The sequence below is a fragment of the Gopherus flavomarginatus genome, chromosome 1 (genome assembly GCF_025201925.1).
Source record: "Gopherus flavomarginatus isolate rGopFla2 chromosome 1, rGopFla2.mat.asm, whole genome shotgun sequence".
In the NCBI taxonomy this organism is placed as follows: domain Eukaryota; kingdom Metazoa; phylum Chordata; order Testudines; family Testudinidae; genus Gopherus; species Gopherus flavomarginatus.
Genome location: NC_066617.1, coordinates 59,896,217 through 59,912,991, shown reverse-complemented (window position 1 = coordinate 59,912,991; position 16,775 = coordinate 59,896,217). Strand labels below are relative to the sequence as shown.

The 16,775-nt window shown below is 43.7% G+C and overlaps 1 protein-coding gene across 2 annotated transcripts in view; it reads left to right on the top strand.

Annotated features, from left to right (window-relative positions):
* Window positions 1-16,775, top strand: part of NELL2 (neural EGFL like 2) — a 264,640-nt gene that overhangs the window by 226,014 nt on the left and 21,851 nt on the right. For both annotated transcript variants that reach the window (XM_050936133.1, XM_050936132.1), the window contains exon 16: window positions 12,311-12,451. In XM_050936133.1, coding sequence (XP_050792090.1) covers window positions 12,311-12,451 — 141 coding nt within the window. The remainder of the gene's footprint in view (window positions 1-12,310; window positions 12,452-16,775) is intronic.

Sequence of the window (16,775 nt, the reverse complement as noted above, 5' to 3'; positions counted from 1 at the left end):
GAGTGCCCCAAAACACTCTAATTTTTTGGGTGGTGGCAGCAAGTACCAGGTCCAAGCTGGTAGCTAAGCTTGTAGGTTTTCATGCTAACCCCCATATTTTGGACGCTAAGGTCCAGATCTGGGACTAAGGTTATTACATGAGTGGCAGCCGGTGGGATGATATAGACAGAATCCAGAAGCCAGTGGAAATATTTTATTTTTCTCTTCTCTGCTAAGGGCTTTTTAGCAGAGAGAAACAGTTGGTTTTAAAAGGGAACCAGAGAGAATTTTTTTTTTCTGCTCTCTCTGGCAGTTTGTGGCTTGCATGTTAAGGGTCTTTTGTCATGCAATAGCCCTCCCATTAGGAGGCAAGTACCAGCACTTATAGGCATGCAAATAAAGTGGTTTTTCTGGTTTCCCTTCATTGAACATTAGCTAGAGAGAGAAAAGGAAAATTAGCTAAAGGCACTGTTGCTAGGCAGACTTCAGGAGGCAACAGAGAACCTGCAGTTCAGAAGATAAACACCGGAGGGCACCCCAACACAAGAAAACAGGAACCATGACTTCTAAGGCAAAAATTGAGGCCGAAGAACAAATCAAAGAAGCTGAACACAGGCGACAACTGGAAATAAAACAAAAAGAGATGGAGATGAAAGAAAGAGAAGAACAGATCAAAGAGGCAGCCTACCAAAGAGAACAGGCAGCCAAAGAGGCAGCCAAGGAGGCAGCACACAAAAGAAAACTAGAAGAAGAAGAGGTGGCCTACCGAAGGAAACAAGCAGAAGAAGAGTTGGCCCACCGCCGAGAAATGGAAAAGCACCAAAAAGAAATGGAAAAACAACAAAAAGAGAATGAAGAGAAGGAAAAACAGAGAAAACATGAACTGGAGTTGGCAAAAGCTGGGCTGCATGTGCCAGCCAACCCTAACAACCCGGTGCCAATTATTGCTCCACAGCACAGGAAATTTCCCACCTACAAGGCAGGTGATGACACCGAGGCCTTCTTGGAAAATTTTGAAAGAGCCTGTCTTGGGTACAGCATTCCCGAAGACCAATACATGGTAGAATTGAGGTCACAGCTCAGTGGACCTTTAGCAGAGGTGGCAGCTGAAATGCCTAAGCACCAAATGAATGACTATAAACTTTTTCTAACGAAGGCCAGATACAGGATGGGGATAACCCCAGATCATGCCCGTCGGCGCTTCAGAACCCAAAAGTGGAAACCAGAGGTGTCATTTCCCAAACACGCCTACTACATTGCAAAAAACTATGAGGCCTGGCTAACAGGAAACAACATTCAAACCTTGGAAGAACTGAACCTCCTCATACAAATGGAGCAGTTCTTGGATGGTGTTCCTGAAGACATCACGCGGTACATACAAGATGGAAACCCCAAGAATATCGCTGAGGCGGGGGAGATTGGAGCCAAATGGATGGAACTGGCAGAAAGCAAGAAAGCTACTGTCACGGGGAACGATTACCCCAGGGGGCACACAGACCATAAACCCTACAACCGAGGACAGCCAAAGACCCCACATACCACCCAAGTAAAGCCACAGATACCCTACCCTTCAACCTCACCAGTCTCCAGTAACTCACCTCGGCCCAGTGACCCATCAGATGGAAGATGCTTTAAGTGTAATGAACTGGGACATATCAAGGCCAAGTGTCCCAAGAACACCATGCGAGTGCAATTCATTACACCACCATCACACCAAAGATCCCCAGGCCCGGATGCCTCTCAAATACCCTTGGAGCGAAGGGAAAATTTGAGAGTGGGCGGAAAGAAGGTTACTGCGTGGAGAGACACGGGGGCACAAGTGTCAGCTATCCACCAATCCTTCGTTGACCCCAAATTCATCAACCCAAAGGCCAAAGTTACAATTTACCCCTTCATGTCACAAGCTGTAGACTTGCCTACAGCTCAACTGCCTGTCCAGTACAAAGGCTGGTCAGGAATGTGGACTTTTGCAGTCTATGACAATTATCCTATCCCCATGCTACTGGGGGAAGACTTGGCCAACCAGGTGAGGCGGGCCAAGAGAGTGGGAATGGTTACACGTAGCCGAACCAGGCAAGCTTCCAGACCCATTCCTGATCCTGAGCCGTCCACAGAGGCCCCGTCTGTGTTACCAGAGACCCAGACAGAGGTAGTGGACCCGGATTCCATGCCTAACACTAAAACAGCCACAGCATCTCCAGTCCCAGGCCCGGAACTGGAACAGCAACCAGCACCAGCAAGTGCAACCCCATCTTCAAACTCAACGCCAGAGGGCGCCAGCGAGCCAGAACTGGCAGAAGCAAAAGACAACCATACCCAAAAGGCTCAGCCAGAGCCTGAAATACCCTCAGGTGCACCAGCGGAGAGCGGTTCACCAGCAACGGAAACAACCCCATCACCTACATTGCTTCCAGAGGGACCAAGCCCAAGTCCACAGTCTGAGGAAGAACTGGTGACCCCAGCCTCAAGGGAACAGTTCCAGACTGAGCAGGAAGCGGATGACAGCCTTCAGAAAGCTTGGGCGGCGGCACGGAGCACCCCACCGCCTCTCAGCTCTTCAAATCGATCCCGGTTTGTTATAGACCAAGGACTTTTATACAAGGAAATTCTTTCTGGTGGACACCGGGAAGAATGGCAGCTGCAAAAACAGTTGGTGGTTCCAACTAAGTACCGAGGGAAGCTCTTAAGCTTAGCCCATGATCATCCCAGTGGCCATGCTGGGGTGAACAGAACCAAGGACCGGTTGGGGAAGTCCTTCCACTGGGAGGGGATGGGCAAGGACGTTGCCAAGTATGTCCGGTCTTGTGAGGTATGCCAAAGAGTGGGAAAGCCTCAAGACCAGGTCAAGGCCCCTCTCCAGCCACTCCCCATAATTTAGGTCCCATTTCAGCGAGTAGCTGTGGATATTCTGGGCCCTTTCCCAAAAAAGACGCCCAGAGGAAAGCAGTACGTACTGACTTTAGTGGACTTTGCTACCCGATGGCCAGAAGCAGTCGCTCTAGGCAACACCAGGGCTAACACTGTGTGCCTGGCCCTAACAGACATCTTTGCCAGGGTAGGTTGGCCCTCTGACATCCTTACAGATTCAGGGTCTAATTTCCTGGCAGGGACCATGGAAAAACTGTGGGAAACTCATGGGGTGAATCACTTGGTTGCCACCCCGTACCACCATCAAACCAATGGCCTGGTGGAAAGGTTCAATGGAACTTTGGGGGCCATGATACGAAAATTCATCAACGAATTCTCCAATAATTGGGACCTAGTGTTGCAGCAGTTGCTGTTTGCCTACAGGGCTGTACCACATCCCAGTTTAGGGTTTTCACCATTTGAACTTGTGTATGGTCACGAGGTTAAGGGGCCATTACAGTTGGTGAAGCAGCAATGGGAGGGGTTTACGCCTTCCCCAGGAACTAACATTCTGGACTTTGTAAGCAACCTACAAAGCACCCTCCGACACTCTTTAGCCCTTGCTAGAGAGAACCTAAAGGATGCTCAAGAAGAGCAAAAGGCCTGGTATGACAGACATGCCAGAGATCGGTCCTTCAAGGTAGGAGACCAGGTTATGGTCTTGAAGGCGCAACAGGCCCATAAGATGGAAGCATCATGGGAAGGGCCATTCACGGTCCAAGAGCGCCTGGGAGCTGTAAACTACCTCATAGCATTTCCCAATTCCTCACTAAAGCCTAAAGTGTACCATGTTAATTCTCTCAAGCCTTTCTATTCCAGAGACTTACAGGTTTGTCAGTTTACAGTCCAGGGAGAGGATGCTGAGTGGCCTGACGGTGTCTACTACGACGGGAAAAAAGACGGTGGCGTGGAAGAGGTGAACCTCTCAACCACCCTGGAACGTCTGCAGCGGCAACAAATCAAGGAGCTGTGCACTAGCTTCGCCCCATTGTTCTCAGCCACCCCAGGACGGACTGAACGGGCATACCACTCCATTGATACAGGTAATGCTCACCCAATCAGAACCCCACCTTACCGAGTGTCTCCTCATGCCCAAGCTGCTATAGAACGGGAGATCCAGAACATGCTACAGATGGGTATAATCCGCCCATCTACCTGTGCATGGGCATCTCCAGTGGTTCTGGTACCCAAACCAGATGGGGAAATACGCTTTTGCGTGGACTACCGTAAGCTAAATGCTGTAACTCGTCCGGACAACTATCCAATGCCACGTACCGATGAGCTATTGGAAAAGTTGGGACGTGCCCAGTTCATCTCTACAATAGACTTAACCAAGGGGTACTGGCAAGTACCGCTAGATGAACCTGCCAAGGAGAGGTCAGCATTCGTCACCCATGCGGGGGTGTATGAATTCAATGTCCTTCCTTTCGGCCTTCGTAATGCACCCGCCACCTTCCAAAGGCTGGTAGATGGTCTACTAGCTGGACTGGGAGAATTTGCAGTTGCCTACCTCGATGATGTGGCCATTTTTTCTGACTCCTGGCCCGAACACCTACTACACCTGGAAAAGGTCTTTGAGCGCATCAGGCAGGCAGGACTAACTGTTAAGGCCAAAAAGTGTCAAATAGGCCAAAACAGAGTGACTTACCTGGGGCACCAGGTGGGTCGAGGAACCATAAACCCCCTACAGGCCAAGGTGGATGCTATCCAAAAGTGGCCTGTCCCAAGGTCAAAGAAACAGGTCCAATCCTTCTTAGGCTTGGCCGGATACTACAGGCGATTTGTACCACACTACAGCCAAATCGCTGCCCCACTGACCGACCTGACCAAAAAGACCCAGCCAAATGCAGTTAAGTGGACTGATGAGTGTCAAAAGGCCTTTACCCAACTTAAGGCAACGCTCATGTCTGACCCTGTGCTCAGGGCCCCGGACTTTGACAAGCCATTCCTAGTAACCACGGATGCATCTGAGCGTGGTATAGGAGCAGTGCTCATGCAGGAAGCAACAGATCACAACTTCCATCCTGTCGTGTTTCTCAGTAAGAAACTGTCTGAGAGGGAAAGTCACTGGTCAGTCAGTGAAAAGGAATGCTATGCCATTGTGTACGCCCTGGAAAAGCTACGCCCATATGTTTGGGGACGGCGGTTCCAACTACAAACTGACCATGCTGCACTAAAGTGGCTTCACACTGCCAAGGGGAACAACAAGAAACTTCTTCGTTGGAGTTTAGCTCTCCAAGATTTTGATTTTGAAATTCAACACATCACAGGAGCTTCTAATAAAGTTGCTGATGCACTCTCCCGTGAGAGTTTCCCAGAATTCAGTAGTTAAAAAGTGTTCTTAAAATGTAGAAGTCTGTTAGTTATATACTTAGGAGTATATGTAAAGGTGTATGTGTTGTATTAATCTGTTTATTTTCAAGTTCTAGAAGGAAATCGCCGCCAGTGAGCTTCCCCACTGTCTGCAATTTGGGGGGCGTGTCATAAACAGATAGCTAAGGGTTAATGTCTCTTTCACCTGAAGCACCTGACCAGAGGACCAATCAGGAAACCGGATTTTTCAACTTTGGGTGGAGGGAATTGAGTGTCTAAGTCTTTGTTTTCTGGCTGCCTGCTTTCTCTGAGCTTTGGAGAAGTAGTTCTACTTTCTAGTCTTCTGTTTCTAAGTGTAAGGACAAAGAGATCAGATAGTAAGTTATATGGTTTCTTTTCTTTGGTATTTGCATGAATATAAGTGCTGGAGTGCTTTGATTTGTATTCTTTTTGAATAAGGCTGTTTATTCAATATTCTTTTAAGCAATTGACCCTGTGTTGTATCATCTTAATACAGAGAGAACATTTGTACTTATTTTTCTTTCTTTTTATATAAAGCTTTCTTTTAAGACCTGTGGGAGTTTTTCTTTACTTCAGGGAAATTGAGTCTGTACTCACCAGGGAATTGGTGGGAGGAAGGAATCGGGGAAATCTGTGTGTTGGATTGCTAGCCTGATTTTTGCATTCCCTCTGGGGGAATAGGAAAGCACTTTTTGTTTCCAGGATTGGGAACAGAGAGGGAGATTCACTCTGTTTGGGTTCACAGAGCTTGTGTCTGTGTATCTCTCCAGGAGCACCTGGAGGGGGGAAGGGAAAAAGGATTATTTCCCTTTCCCCCTCCAGGTGCTCCTGGAGAGATACACAGACACAAGCTCTGTGAACCCAAACAGAGTGAATCTCCCTCTCTGTTCCCAATCCTGGAAACAAAAAGTACTTTCCTATTCCCCCAGAGGGAATGCAAAAATCAGGCTAGCAATCCAACACACAAAGGTTATTACAGGGGCAAATTGCCACATTTTGTGACAATAGAGCCAATGTGGTGCTGCTTCATGGGGGCTGAGTATTTAGGAAGCACGGGCAAAGCCTTCACCCCCCCACACACACATTTTGCTGAATCCGGCTGCACTAGAGCTCCATGTCCTGGGGGCAGGGGAGTGATGGCTTTCAGAAGAGCAGGAATTTCAGTGGCAGATGTGTCACTGTGCAGATCCCACTGACATAGATGCTGGAACTAGAGGTGCTGGGGGTGCTACCGCACCCCCTGGCTTGAAGAGGCTTCCATTATATACAGGGTTTACAGTTTAGTTCAATGGCTTTCAGCACCCTCACTATACAAATAGCTCCAGCACCCCTGCCCATTGAGCTGGACTGCAGCAGGAGCAGGGGCTGCTGCAGCCTTGGACTACAGTAGCAGCTGTGGGCTTTGTGGTTGCTCCTAGCCTGAGGATGAAGATTGCTTTCACCAGCTGCCACATAATTCCACACATAAAGCCTGACAGGATGGAGGATTTGGTACATGTTGTGCTATGTATCTGACAAAGGAAAAAAATATAGGGTGAAATCCCAGCTCCGTGTAAGTCAATGGGAGTTTTGCCATTGATTTCAATGAGGCCAGGATTTCAGCCATAGGCCCACATAGCCAAAGGGTGTGTGTACTATATGTTGTGTATTCTAAATGCTGTCTTCTCCCACTAGGGTTGCCAACCATCTGGGATTGGCCTGGAGTGTCCAGGAATTGAAGATTAATCTTTAATTAAAGATTATGTCATGTGGTGAAATCTCCAGGAATACAGCCAACCAAAACTGGCAACCCTATCTCCCACACATGTTGGGTTGTAGATTTTTCTCTTTAAGCCAGCCCCTCACTCCATGATTTCGCATGCCACCATCCAAACATTTTGTTGACCAAAGTGAAAGACATGGAATTAAATATTCTTTAAAATGTCTCAGTGATTATACAAGGAACTCCTCAAAACAAAACCAACAGTCTCTTCAGCATAGACACAAGAGGAATTTGTCTGCCTTGTTAGAATAAGAAACAATTTGATCATTCCTGCTAAAATAAATTGGTTCTGAGCAGCACTTTTACTTGTCTATTTTGTCTACCTGCCCTCAGATGTCACCAACCCCCTCTGAACAAAGCACATGCCAAGCATAGCCCTTCATTGCATTATACCATTCTTTGTAAGTGGGATTTTTTAAAATAAAAGTAGTAGTATAATGTCTATTTTGGTAACCTCCTTATATAAGTAGCATTCATTTTTCGTATGCCTATCCAGTACAGCATAAAACAGGAGCTCATTAGAGCTGTTAATGCTGCACAAAGCCCACTGATCTACCATAGCCACTGGCCAGGCAAAACTTTTCAATCAGTTCTTCTTTTGTCAAGTCATACCTCTCAGTGAGCAGCTGCAAGAGGATTCATCGGAGAACATTTCACTATGGGAGAGAGAAAAATTACTTCTGGCTGCTTTTTCTTTTCTAAGAAAATCATGTTAGTTGTAGATCCTTTCACAGCCGTTCCTGAGCCATCTTTTGCCAATTTGAAAATAGAAATCCTTTTATCCAAATGTCAAGAAGAATTTCTGTGAAATAAGCAGTTCAACTCTTCTGAATGCTTTCCTTCCACATTTTCTACTTGTTTCGCAGAGTTGTGGTGGTTGTATTTTGTCCTGCTGCAGAGAGACTATTGTATTATTGTAACTAATGTTTAAAATTTTTAGTTTCTTAGGAACTGGTTTCATACTTAAAGAAATCTATGTTTTAAAAACCACCAGAAGACACATTGGAATTTTTTTCCATAGAAGGTTAGCTGTAGGGAGGAAATTTGGGGTGTCTTTTGTTTGCTGCAAAACATCTATGATTCTATGATTTAAAGGATAACGGATTGTTCAACACTGATGCAGGCATTGGTTACAATGAAATGATTTGAAGGCAAACAATCAGTCAAGAATATGACATCTCCTAAAGACCAACAGAGTGCTTCTAGCAGTACATTTCATGTTAGGGTTTCATACATAACTCCTCTCAACATCTCGTGTTCAGCCATAAGGAAACTGGAAGAATGTATTTTGTTGCTTATTGACACCTGTAAAAGCATTTTGTCCCAAGTAATATTTTTTGTGATATAGGTTTTGTCAGTTAGTTTGCAAATAAATACAGAATAGCTACTTTGGTTGTCAATTTACGAAACTGACATGTCATTCAAGGCTTGTTTTTCCTGAATAATCAGTAAGTGAGCTTATCAAGATGCATAAAATGCGTGCCTGCAATGCTGTATGCATAATTAGAAAGCATACAGATCCAAAAATAAATTGTTCTGAAGAGAGGAACACAGGCCTCTTTTAATTCATCTGTGTTACTTTGACCTAAATAACCCTCTTTCCTCCCCATCATCCCCAATAAGTAAATTCGACTTTTCAATGGAAGAAATGTGCCATCAAGTCATTTTCATGCATGTTATTTAAAGCAGCTATAAAGATTTACGTCAAGTCAGAACAACAACTCTATACCCCCTCCACCTTTTAGACTACCCACTTCATTGATTCTGTGGGGTTTGCACCTTCAGCCCACCCCAACAAGCTGTCATGTATTGAACATATGATCCCCAGCCTTTAGCACAATGACTTAGATCTTGTCTACACTACAGGAAAAGGTCAGTCTAAGCTACGCAATAGCGTAACTCAAGCTGATATGGCTTAGATCTACTTGCTGTGGGGTTCACACTACGCGATATAGACAGGAGATGCTTTCCCGTCGTCTCTCCTTACTTTTCTCGATCTGGAGGAGTACTGGAGTTGACGGGAGAGCGATCTGCAGTCGATTTAGTGGGTCTTCACTACACCTGCTATATCAACTGCTGATGCATCGATCCCCTCTCGTTGATCCCCTGGTAAATGTAGACAAGCCCTTAGATCATGTAGTGGCAAGCAAGCTGGCTCTCAAACTGCACATTCCCCAGTGAAACGGGAAGTTCCAAGGTTTCAGTCTTTTCTTTTCTTTTTTTTTATGATCTGCCAATATCTGAGTGAACACCAGTGGCATAAGGCAGGGACTACAAATCAGCTTTTTCTCACCTAAACAACAGAATTCTCATTGATCTTTCTCTGATCTCTTGAAATCTCCTGTAGTTTTGCTGTCTTCTGACTCCTCACTATAAAGAAGCTTTGTATTGGTTGAGAGCTAGACAAACTGAACAGCTGAAAGTTGTAAAGAATTGTCTTTTTTTAGTTCTATGGCAGGGCTTATTGTATTAGTGTCTTAGGACAGCAGTTCTCAACCTGGAGTCTGGGGCCTCCTGGGGGCTGCAAGCAGGGCCAACGTTAGACTCACTGTGGCCCAGGCAGAAAACCGAATCCCAAGCCCTGCTGCCCGGGGCTGAAGCTGAATCCCAAGCAACTTAGTATTTTGGGGGCTCCTGTGGTATGGGGCCCTGGGCAATTGCTCCGCTGCCTACCCCCTAATGTTGGCCTCAGCTTTTAATTTACTGAGAAACAGTTATTGTGGCACAGATGGGCCATAGAATTTTTATAACATGTTGGAAGGGGGCCTTAAAGAAAAAGGATAAGAACCCCTGTCTTGGGATATGCTCAGAGTTGAATGTTCTGGTTTTTGAACCAGAGGATATTTCCTTCTAAGTCCCTAATACATAGGGTGGCCACCCTCCTTTTAAGACAAAAGCAAAAGCACTTTTGAACGAGAATCATTACACTACAGTTTGATGCTGTTAGTGAGCACCAAAGTAGAAAAACTAGAGAGAGTTTTGACAGAGTGTGTGCTATAATTGGGAAGAGATGTATTAATGAGAAGAAATAGAGACTCTGTGATTAATTATAACCCATTTAAAAGTCAATATGGTGGTAATTTGACTATATATATAATTGTAAAAAGTAACTATGTCAACCCTTTAATGCAAAAGTAGATATGAGTCTATTTCATATGTAAATAAAACACCCAACAGCAATTTGCTCTCAGCATGAATAGAAAAAATGCAACAAGAAGGATGAATGCGGTTGGCTAAATGAGGATTATGCAATGAAGTTCTCAGGTGTCCCTGAAATATTGTGCTACTTCAGCTCCTCCAAACTGGTGGTGGTGGTGGTGTGTAGGGATGAGGAAACTTTGATTTTTAACTTTACTTTTTGAAGGATGGTTTCCATAAGAGGGTAGAGTGACGATATGTACTAATATTACAGGGAGATGACGCTTATTACATCTCGTAGCTAGCTCCTTCAACAATAGTAAGCTGTCCTCTATGGAAATAACAGATCACATTAATGTGAGTCAACAGGGTTTGAGGGCAGGATTTTGACCCACTGTATGTGACCCACTGTTCAGCGTGTTGCATGTCCCCCTTGGTGACCAAGGCACAGAGGGTACTGGGTCCATTACAGCTGCATACTTCACATCCTTGCTCTCTAGCTCAAACTATAACTCAAATTTTTTGCACTGGAGGTCCCCAGTTCAGTCACTAGCATTGGCCAAGAGTCACTGGTCAGTCATAGTGTAAATGTGGGGGAGTATCTGATATTTGAATTGAAGTGTTACTCGCATGCTTGAGATGAGCTACCTATGTACAAAGGAAGTGTGTAACCCACCAGTCAGTGTGTGTTATGTGTCTTCCTCTGTGCCTGAGCCAAAGAGGATGTGGACCTAGCTTTATAGTTCCAGCTGGAGAGATTCATGCTTTTCTCAATGGAAGTCCCTGGTTTAGTCTCTGGCTTTGGCCAAGATGCTGGCCGTCACATATATATGATGCAAGCATGCCTTTACTGGACCTGGTATAGGCCCCTTATCTTCAGCAAGGTTGCTATAACCTTAGACTCACTCTGCTGGTTTCTAGAACTTTGTGCCACATGTGGTGTAAAACATAATTCCTTCCAGATTTCCAAAACTTACGTTGGATTTGGTAATGAAGGTCATATTTTATATCCCTGTTTGTTTCCACTGTCCTACTATGCCCAGCTCATTAACATTATTTAGCCACATCACTGAGAATGGTGCTGCTTTATAATAGTCTTTAATGGGAAAGGGGTTGCACAGGTATGGAAGGGTAGAATTTGGCCTACTGGATGTAATGTAAGGTACTGGAAATCAACATTGCATGATGCACTTAGTTTATAACATCAGTTCACATACCGAGCTTTTAGAATTCAGTAGGACAGGCCTTGCTGTAAGCTGGACCTAATTAAGGTGTCCAGAAATCCATTCAAGAGTGGGGTCTTTGGAAGAAGTCTAGTCAGTGGAAGGCTACCTTTTAAGAGATCCACATCAGGAAGAGAAAAATGAGTTGGACTGTGTCAGTAAGAACTCAGCATGTTTTTGGACTCTTAACGAATTATTTGTGATAGAAGGCTGATTCTGCTCTCGCTTACACTCAGAGCAGGAGTAACTGCTGTAAATTAGGAGCATCTCCATTGAGGATAATGTAAAGCTGGTGTAAGTGGGAATATAATCAAGTACAGATGCTATCCTTTTCTTCTTGAGGAAGAAAAAAATGGAAGGAAGGACATCAAGAACCAAGAGTAAAATATCAAATCCCCACCCACCCCCCAGCTACAGGTACTCTTTAATGGAGCCAGATTGCGCCAGTAGTTTTGTCCAATGTTTTGGAAGAGCATTAATTCTCTGAAAGTGAGAGTAAGGATTTGTTGTCTTGATATGCTACTGAAATACATAATGTTGGTTATGTCAGACAGTCTGGATAGATCAAGGGGTTAATAGTTGGAGATATAATTTTTATTCCTTGAATTGGGACCCCTTTCTTTCTTAGTGCTTTGGGAGGTTTACATAGATAACTATTCTATTACATAGATAGATAACAAATGCTTACCATTTGTTGTGATTCAATTAATTATTAACGTTTAACAATAGAGAAGGCTACTAGATCGTCCTTTGCATTCATTAGTATGGCCTTGCTATTATTCTACAGCTTTTATGGGAGGAGGTTCAAAAATTCAATCTCTTCTTTAATTTACTGTTAACCTTTATGGGGGTCCAATAATATTGATTAAAACCATTTTAGTAATGCAGCAGATACTGTATTGTCAGCAGACTAACGTAGCGGATTCAGCTGTGTGACTTCCTGTTTTCTTTTTTGGTTGCTGAACAGACATTGATGAATGCTCAGATGGCTTTGTTCAATGTGACAGCCGTGCTAACTGCATTAACCTGCCTGGCTGGTACCACTGTGAGTGCAGGGACGGCTACCATGACAATGGGATGTTTTCACCAAGTGGAGAATCATGTGAAGGTCAGTAACCAATAAAGGGGCCTATAAATGTCTAATAGGTCACATGTTATTAGCATTCATAATACAGTAATGTGCAGAGTCCCCAGCTGATATTGGGGATCCATTGTGCTAGGCACTGTCCCCAAAGACCTTAAGGTGGGAATAGATAAGACAAATGAAAATGGGAGAAAAGAAGTATTATATTCCCTGTTGCACAGATGGGGAACTGAAGAGCACAGGGAGATTCAGCAACTAGTCCAAGGTCACATATGAAGTCTGTGGCTGAGCCAGGAACAGAATCTCTTTGGCCTCATACCTGCTTGTGTGCAGTAATAACCAGGGCCAGATTGTGTGCAGCCTTTCTCCCATCCCCGTTGCCCAGCCAGTATAAGCCAGGCAGAATTGCAATCCCTGCTCCTGGGAAGCCAGGATCTTCTCTCTCCCTACTCTCCAACCCAAAGAGAGCAAGGAGATGGCTCCAGCCCCTCTGTGGACTGGCTTTCTTCACTAGCTGGCTGTAAAGGGGAGGAAGAGAGGAAGGATAGTCCAGTGGTTAGGGAGAGATTTTCCAGAATGAAATGCTACTAAACAGATGACCCCTGTATACACTAGTAGGCTGTAAAGATCACCACATTCTCTCACCAGTGACATCACGGAGGGGGTGAAGTAGACTGAGGAAACATTTTTTTACATGCAGAAATGAAGCTTATCCAGCCAGTTCCTCCTCTCCAATTACTTTGTACACTAAAATATTCCTCTCTAAGAAACTTGTCCTATTGCAAAGAATTATTCAGGGGGTCTAATAAGCCACTGCTCACCCCCAGGGGACTATGATGTTGCTTTTACTGCCCATAGAATTACTGCCTTTTGAAAGTGGCAGCTTGAGGAATAACATCAGAAGCATGGAGATGCGGGTGGGAGGGGCGGGTTGGTGCTGTGTAGAATCATTCCAGAGGCTCTAGCAAATGGGAACAGCAAGTTAGTGGGTATACAGTTATTTAAAGATGCAGCTGCCCTAGTATGAAGCACTTAGTCTTTAAGCATTTATGAGCCTCTACTCTGAAGGCTATTTTAAGACAAACAAGGCTGCGTGTTCTGTTCTGGTTTGTTTAGACCAAAATTGTGCATATTCCTTCATATTTGGTAATTATAAACTCGGAATGCTCCTACAGCGAGAGCTGCTCAGCTTTGTTTAAGCTCAGATCTGCAGGCAGTGTCGATCCCAAAGGGAAGGAATGGAATTAATTTCAGTGATGCAGACTCAAAGAATGCGCTCCACTAAGAGCAAGGGTGACCTTTTAAGTATCCCTCTCACCACTTCTTCCGAGCATTTTTACCACATTTGAAAGCCATACTCCCAGGTGGATTAGCTACCTGGCTGTTTAGACAAGTTACTGACTTTGTAAGGCTGGGCTTCTCCATCAAGAACTGGCTAAATTTCAATACTGGTCAGACAGATTTTAGAACATGACAAATTGTTTTGGAAAAATCTGTCTATGCACAAGTGATGCGCTAACTTTCCATGAAAATATTTAGTTGGTAATCATCCAACACAAGGTTTTATCTGTGACTGTCATACTGGATTTGACTTCTTGCTTTAACATTGTGATTTGGTGATGTCTGCTAGACATTTGACTGTTCAGCCAATTTAAAACTTAGATGTACTAAATTTTTTGCAGTGTCTATCACTAAAGATGAGCATTTAAACAATGATCCCGTTCTATAAAAGTGAGACGCCAAGGAAAAAGGAATACAGAATTGCTGCTAAATAGAAAGCTTTTTAGGGTTTTCTACAAGGCATCAACAGCTCTTCAGTAAATACATACAGAAAGGGACAAGTGATTAGAATTAATTTACAAGTATTAGGAAAATATGTGAATGCTGTTGATACCCCCAGTCACTAACAGTGGAACACTGTCAGATTGACTGTTTGCCACTCTAAACTTTAGAATATGTAACAGCTCAAGGGAACAAGGCAACAGTGTTGATATCTCACTGCATTATTTTTTGTTGGACTGAAGCTATGGCATTGTGCCTCAGATAGGACATAAAGTCAGAACAAAGTGTGATGCTATGATGCAGCCTAATTTATTGAATATAAAAAGTTGAACATCTTGGGGCCGGTATTAGTTAGACAAACTTGCTCAGATAAACTAAGAACCAAGGTAAACCTCCAACCAGAACTCTAACTGAACCAAAGCTTTTCTGAAGTTCAAAAAGGTTTATAAACTTTTTATTTTTTTAAATTTTTCCTCACTTCTGATGCCTCTTCACTTTGCGGGTTTATGTCAGGACCAGGAGTGGAAGATCCCAAATGCAGCAAAAGAATACTATGCCTGACCTGTGCAGAAAAAGAAAGCAAGAGAAATGTCACAAAAGTACAAGGTTTCTAGACTAACTCTTAAACCCAGAGGGTTTTTGTCAGTCCAGATAAGCATCACATTTATTTGAACATAAACAAAACCATTCATTTTGTGGTTTTGCCCATGTCTGAGCAGTTTGGGGCAAATTCATCTCTGGTGTAAGTCGACTGATGTTCCTTTACAAGAAAGGCTCTTGTAAAGGCCATTTTTGTCCAGAAACATTTGGATAAGAACTTCCCTTGTTACTGAAATATCTGGATTTCAGCACATCTGGCAATCTCTGCTGGACTGGCTCCCATCTTCCCAAGTTTCTGATTTAGGAGCTCTCTGCTGTATCAAGGGACCAGTGTGTTTGAAGGTATCTCTGACCTGGGCAAGGCCTGGAATTTACAAAATTTGTATAAAGGAACCAGCCAGAGCCCAAAAGAAAGGGTGTTCCAGCCTTGATTCCTTTCTCAATGAACTAGAAAGACAGGAAGCCTCTAGGAGTAGCGGGGGGAGGAAATCAGGCAGTGTTATGGTCTTGTGATGTGATTGGGTTGAGAGGTGCGGGATAGGAGGAGGGAGAAGGAAGACCTTAATATGTACATCTTATCGAACATCTCACATGGGTTAGGTAAGCAAAATTTGGCCCTCAGTTAAGTTCTGGGTAGCTATTCACATTTTGCACGATTTATCCAACACAATCCTCCAAATCTTTTGAGGCTCACACATCCCTATCTATACCATTCAAACTGCTAGCTTCCTAAGCACTGTGTTGTAAGCTGGCTGCAGTGTGTTTATGTATTTTTGGAAGATGACATGGGAGTGATAATAGTGATATAACACCTAGATCTGAGATAGCTGGAAATTTGCAGCCTGGACTACTTTCCCCCTATTCATTGTGTTCAGCAGTAACAGCTCCCGAGTTCAGTCCCCAGCAGCGTCATTAGTTTATGGCATTTGGTGCCCCAGTTATGGCCATAAACAAAATGTCAGCAACGTAATTCATGGTTTATGGTGGTTTGTTGCAAGTCCAAAATCAAAACGCTGAAGTAAGCTTTTGCCAGGGAAGTATGATTTGTGCTTAAGCGCTTTGCAGATAAAGAATGAAGTTTGATGCTGATGAATAATGCAGATATGAATTTCATGTATGCAAGTTTGTGTTTCTCTCTTTGCATTTTGAACATGTTGCTGTTTCATAGTGGATTAGAATCACAATATGGATGCCCACTGATTTGGGCTGAGGATATTTAATCTGTCTTGTGCAGAGTATTTGTTTTTCTGAGGTCAGCAAGCTGAAAGTTCAGAAGTAGAAGGGTAGGAATGTCAGAAACGCTCAGTGGTGGCCAGACTCTGCTCCCATTGAAGTCGGAATGTCAGTGGTAAAGCTCCCACTGACTTCTGTGGAAGCAGAGTTAACTATCATTGAAACCTTTGGAACATTCCACCCCAATGAATAAGTTGTGCAATGTGCCTGAATATGAAGAGCTAAATTCAGACCTGGTGTAAACAGGAACAGTTCTACTTGCTCTAATGGAGATATTCTCATTTACACTGATAGCAATTTCACCCCAAATTTCTCATTAAATGTGGTACTTTTGAGTTGAATGAAGGTAGTCACCAACTTGCTTGAGAAGTGACATTACTTATTTGTGATACTGGCAGTGTGGGAGCCCTGTGTGTGAGAGCATTTTAAACAAGAAAAAGTCCCTCCATAAAAATGGCTTAACAATAATAAAGAGAATTCCAGTGTTAGAAATTAATCATTTTGTTTAAAATATTAAACATTTAAATGGTTTTTTTTCTTATAGTGGTAGCCAGTGTTGCAGGAGACTGGAAATTGGTTTACAGAGTAGTTAGATAATGCCAAAATACCAGTTTTGGTTCACATTGGGTTCAGCAATTTATTTTTTATAATAGGTTCAGAATGTGTGGTGTTTTGCTCACTTAGGAACATAGGGGTTGTCATACTGAGTTACATCCATGGTCCAGTTTATCCA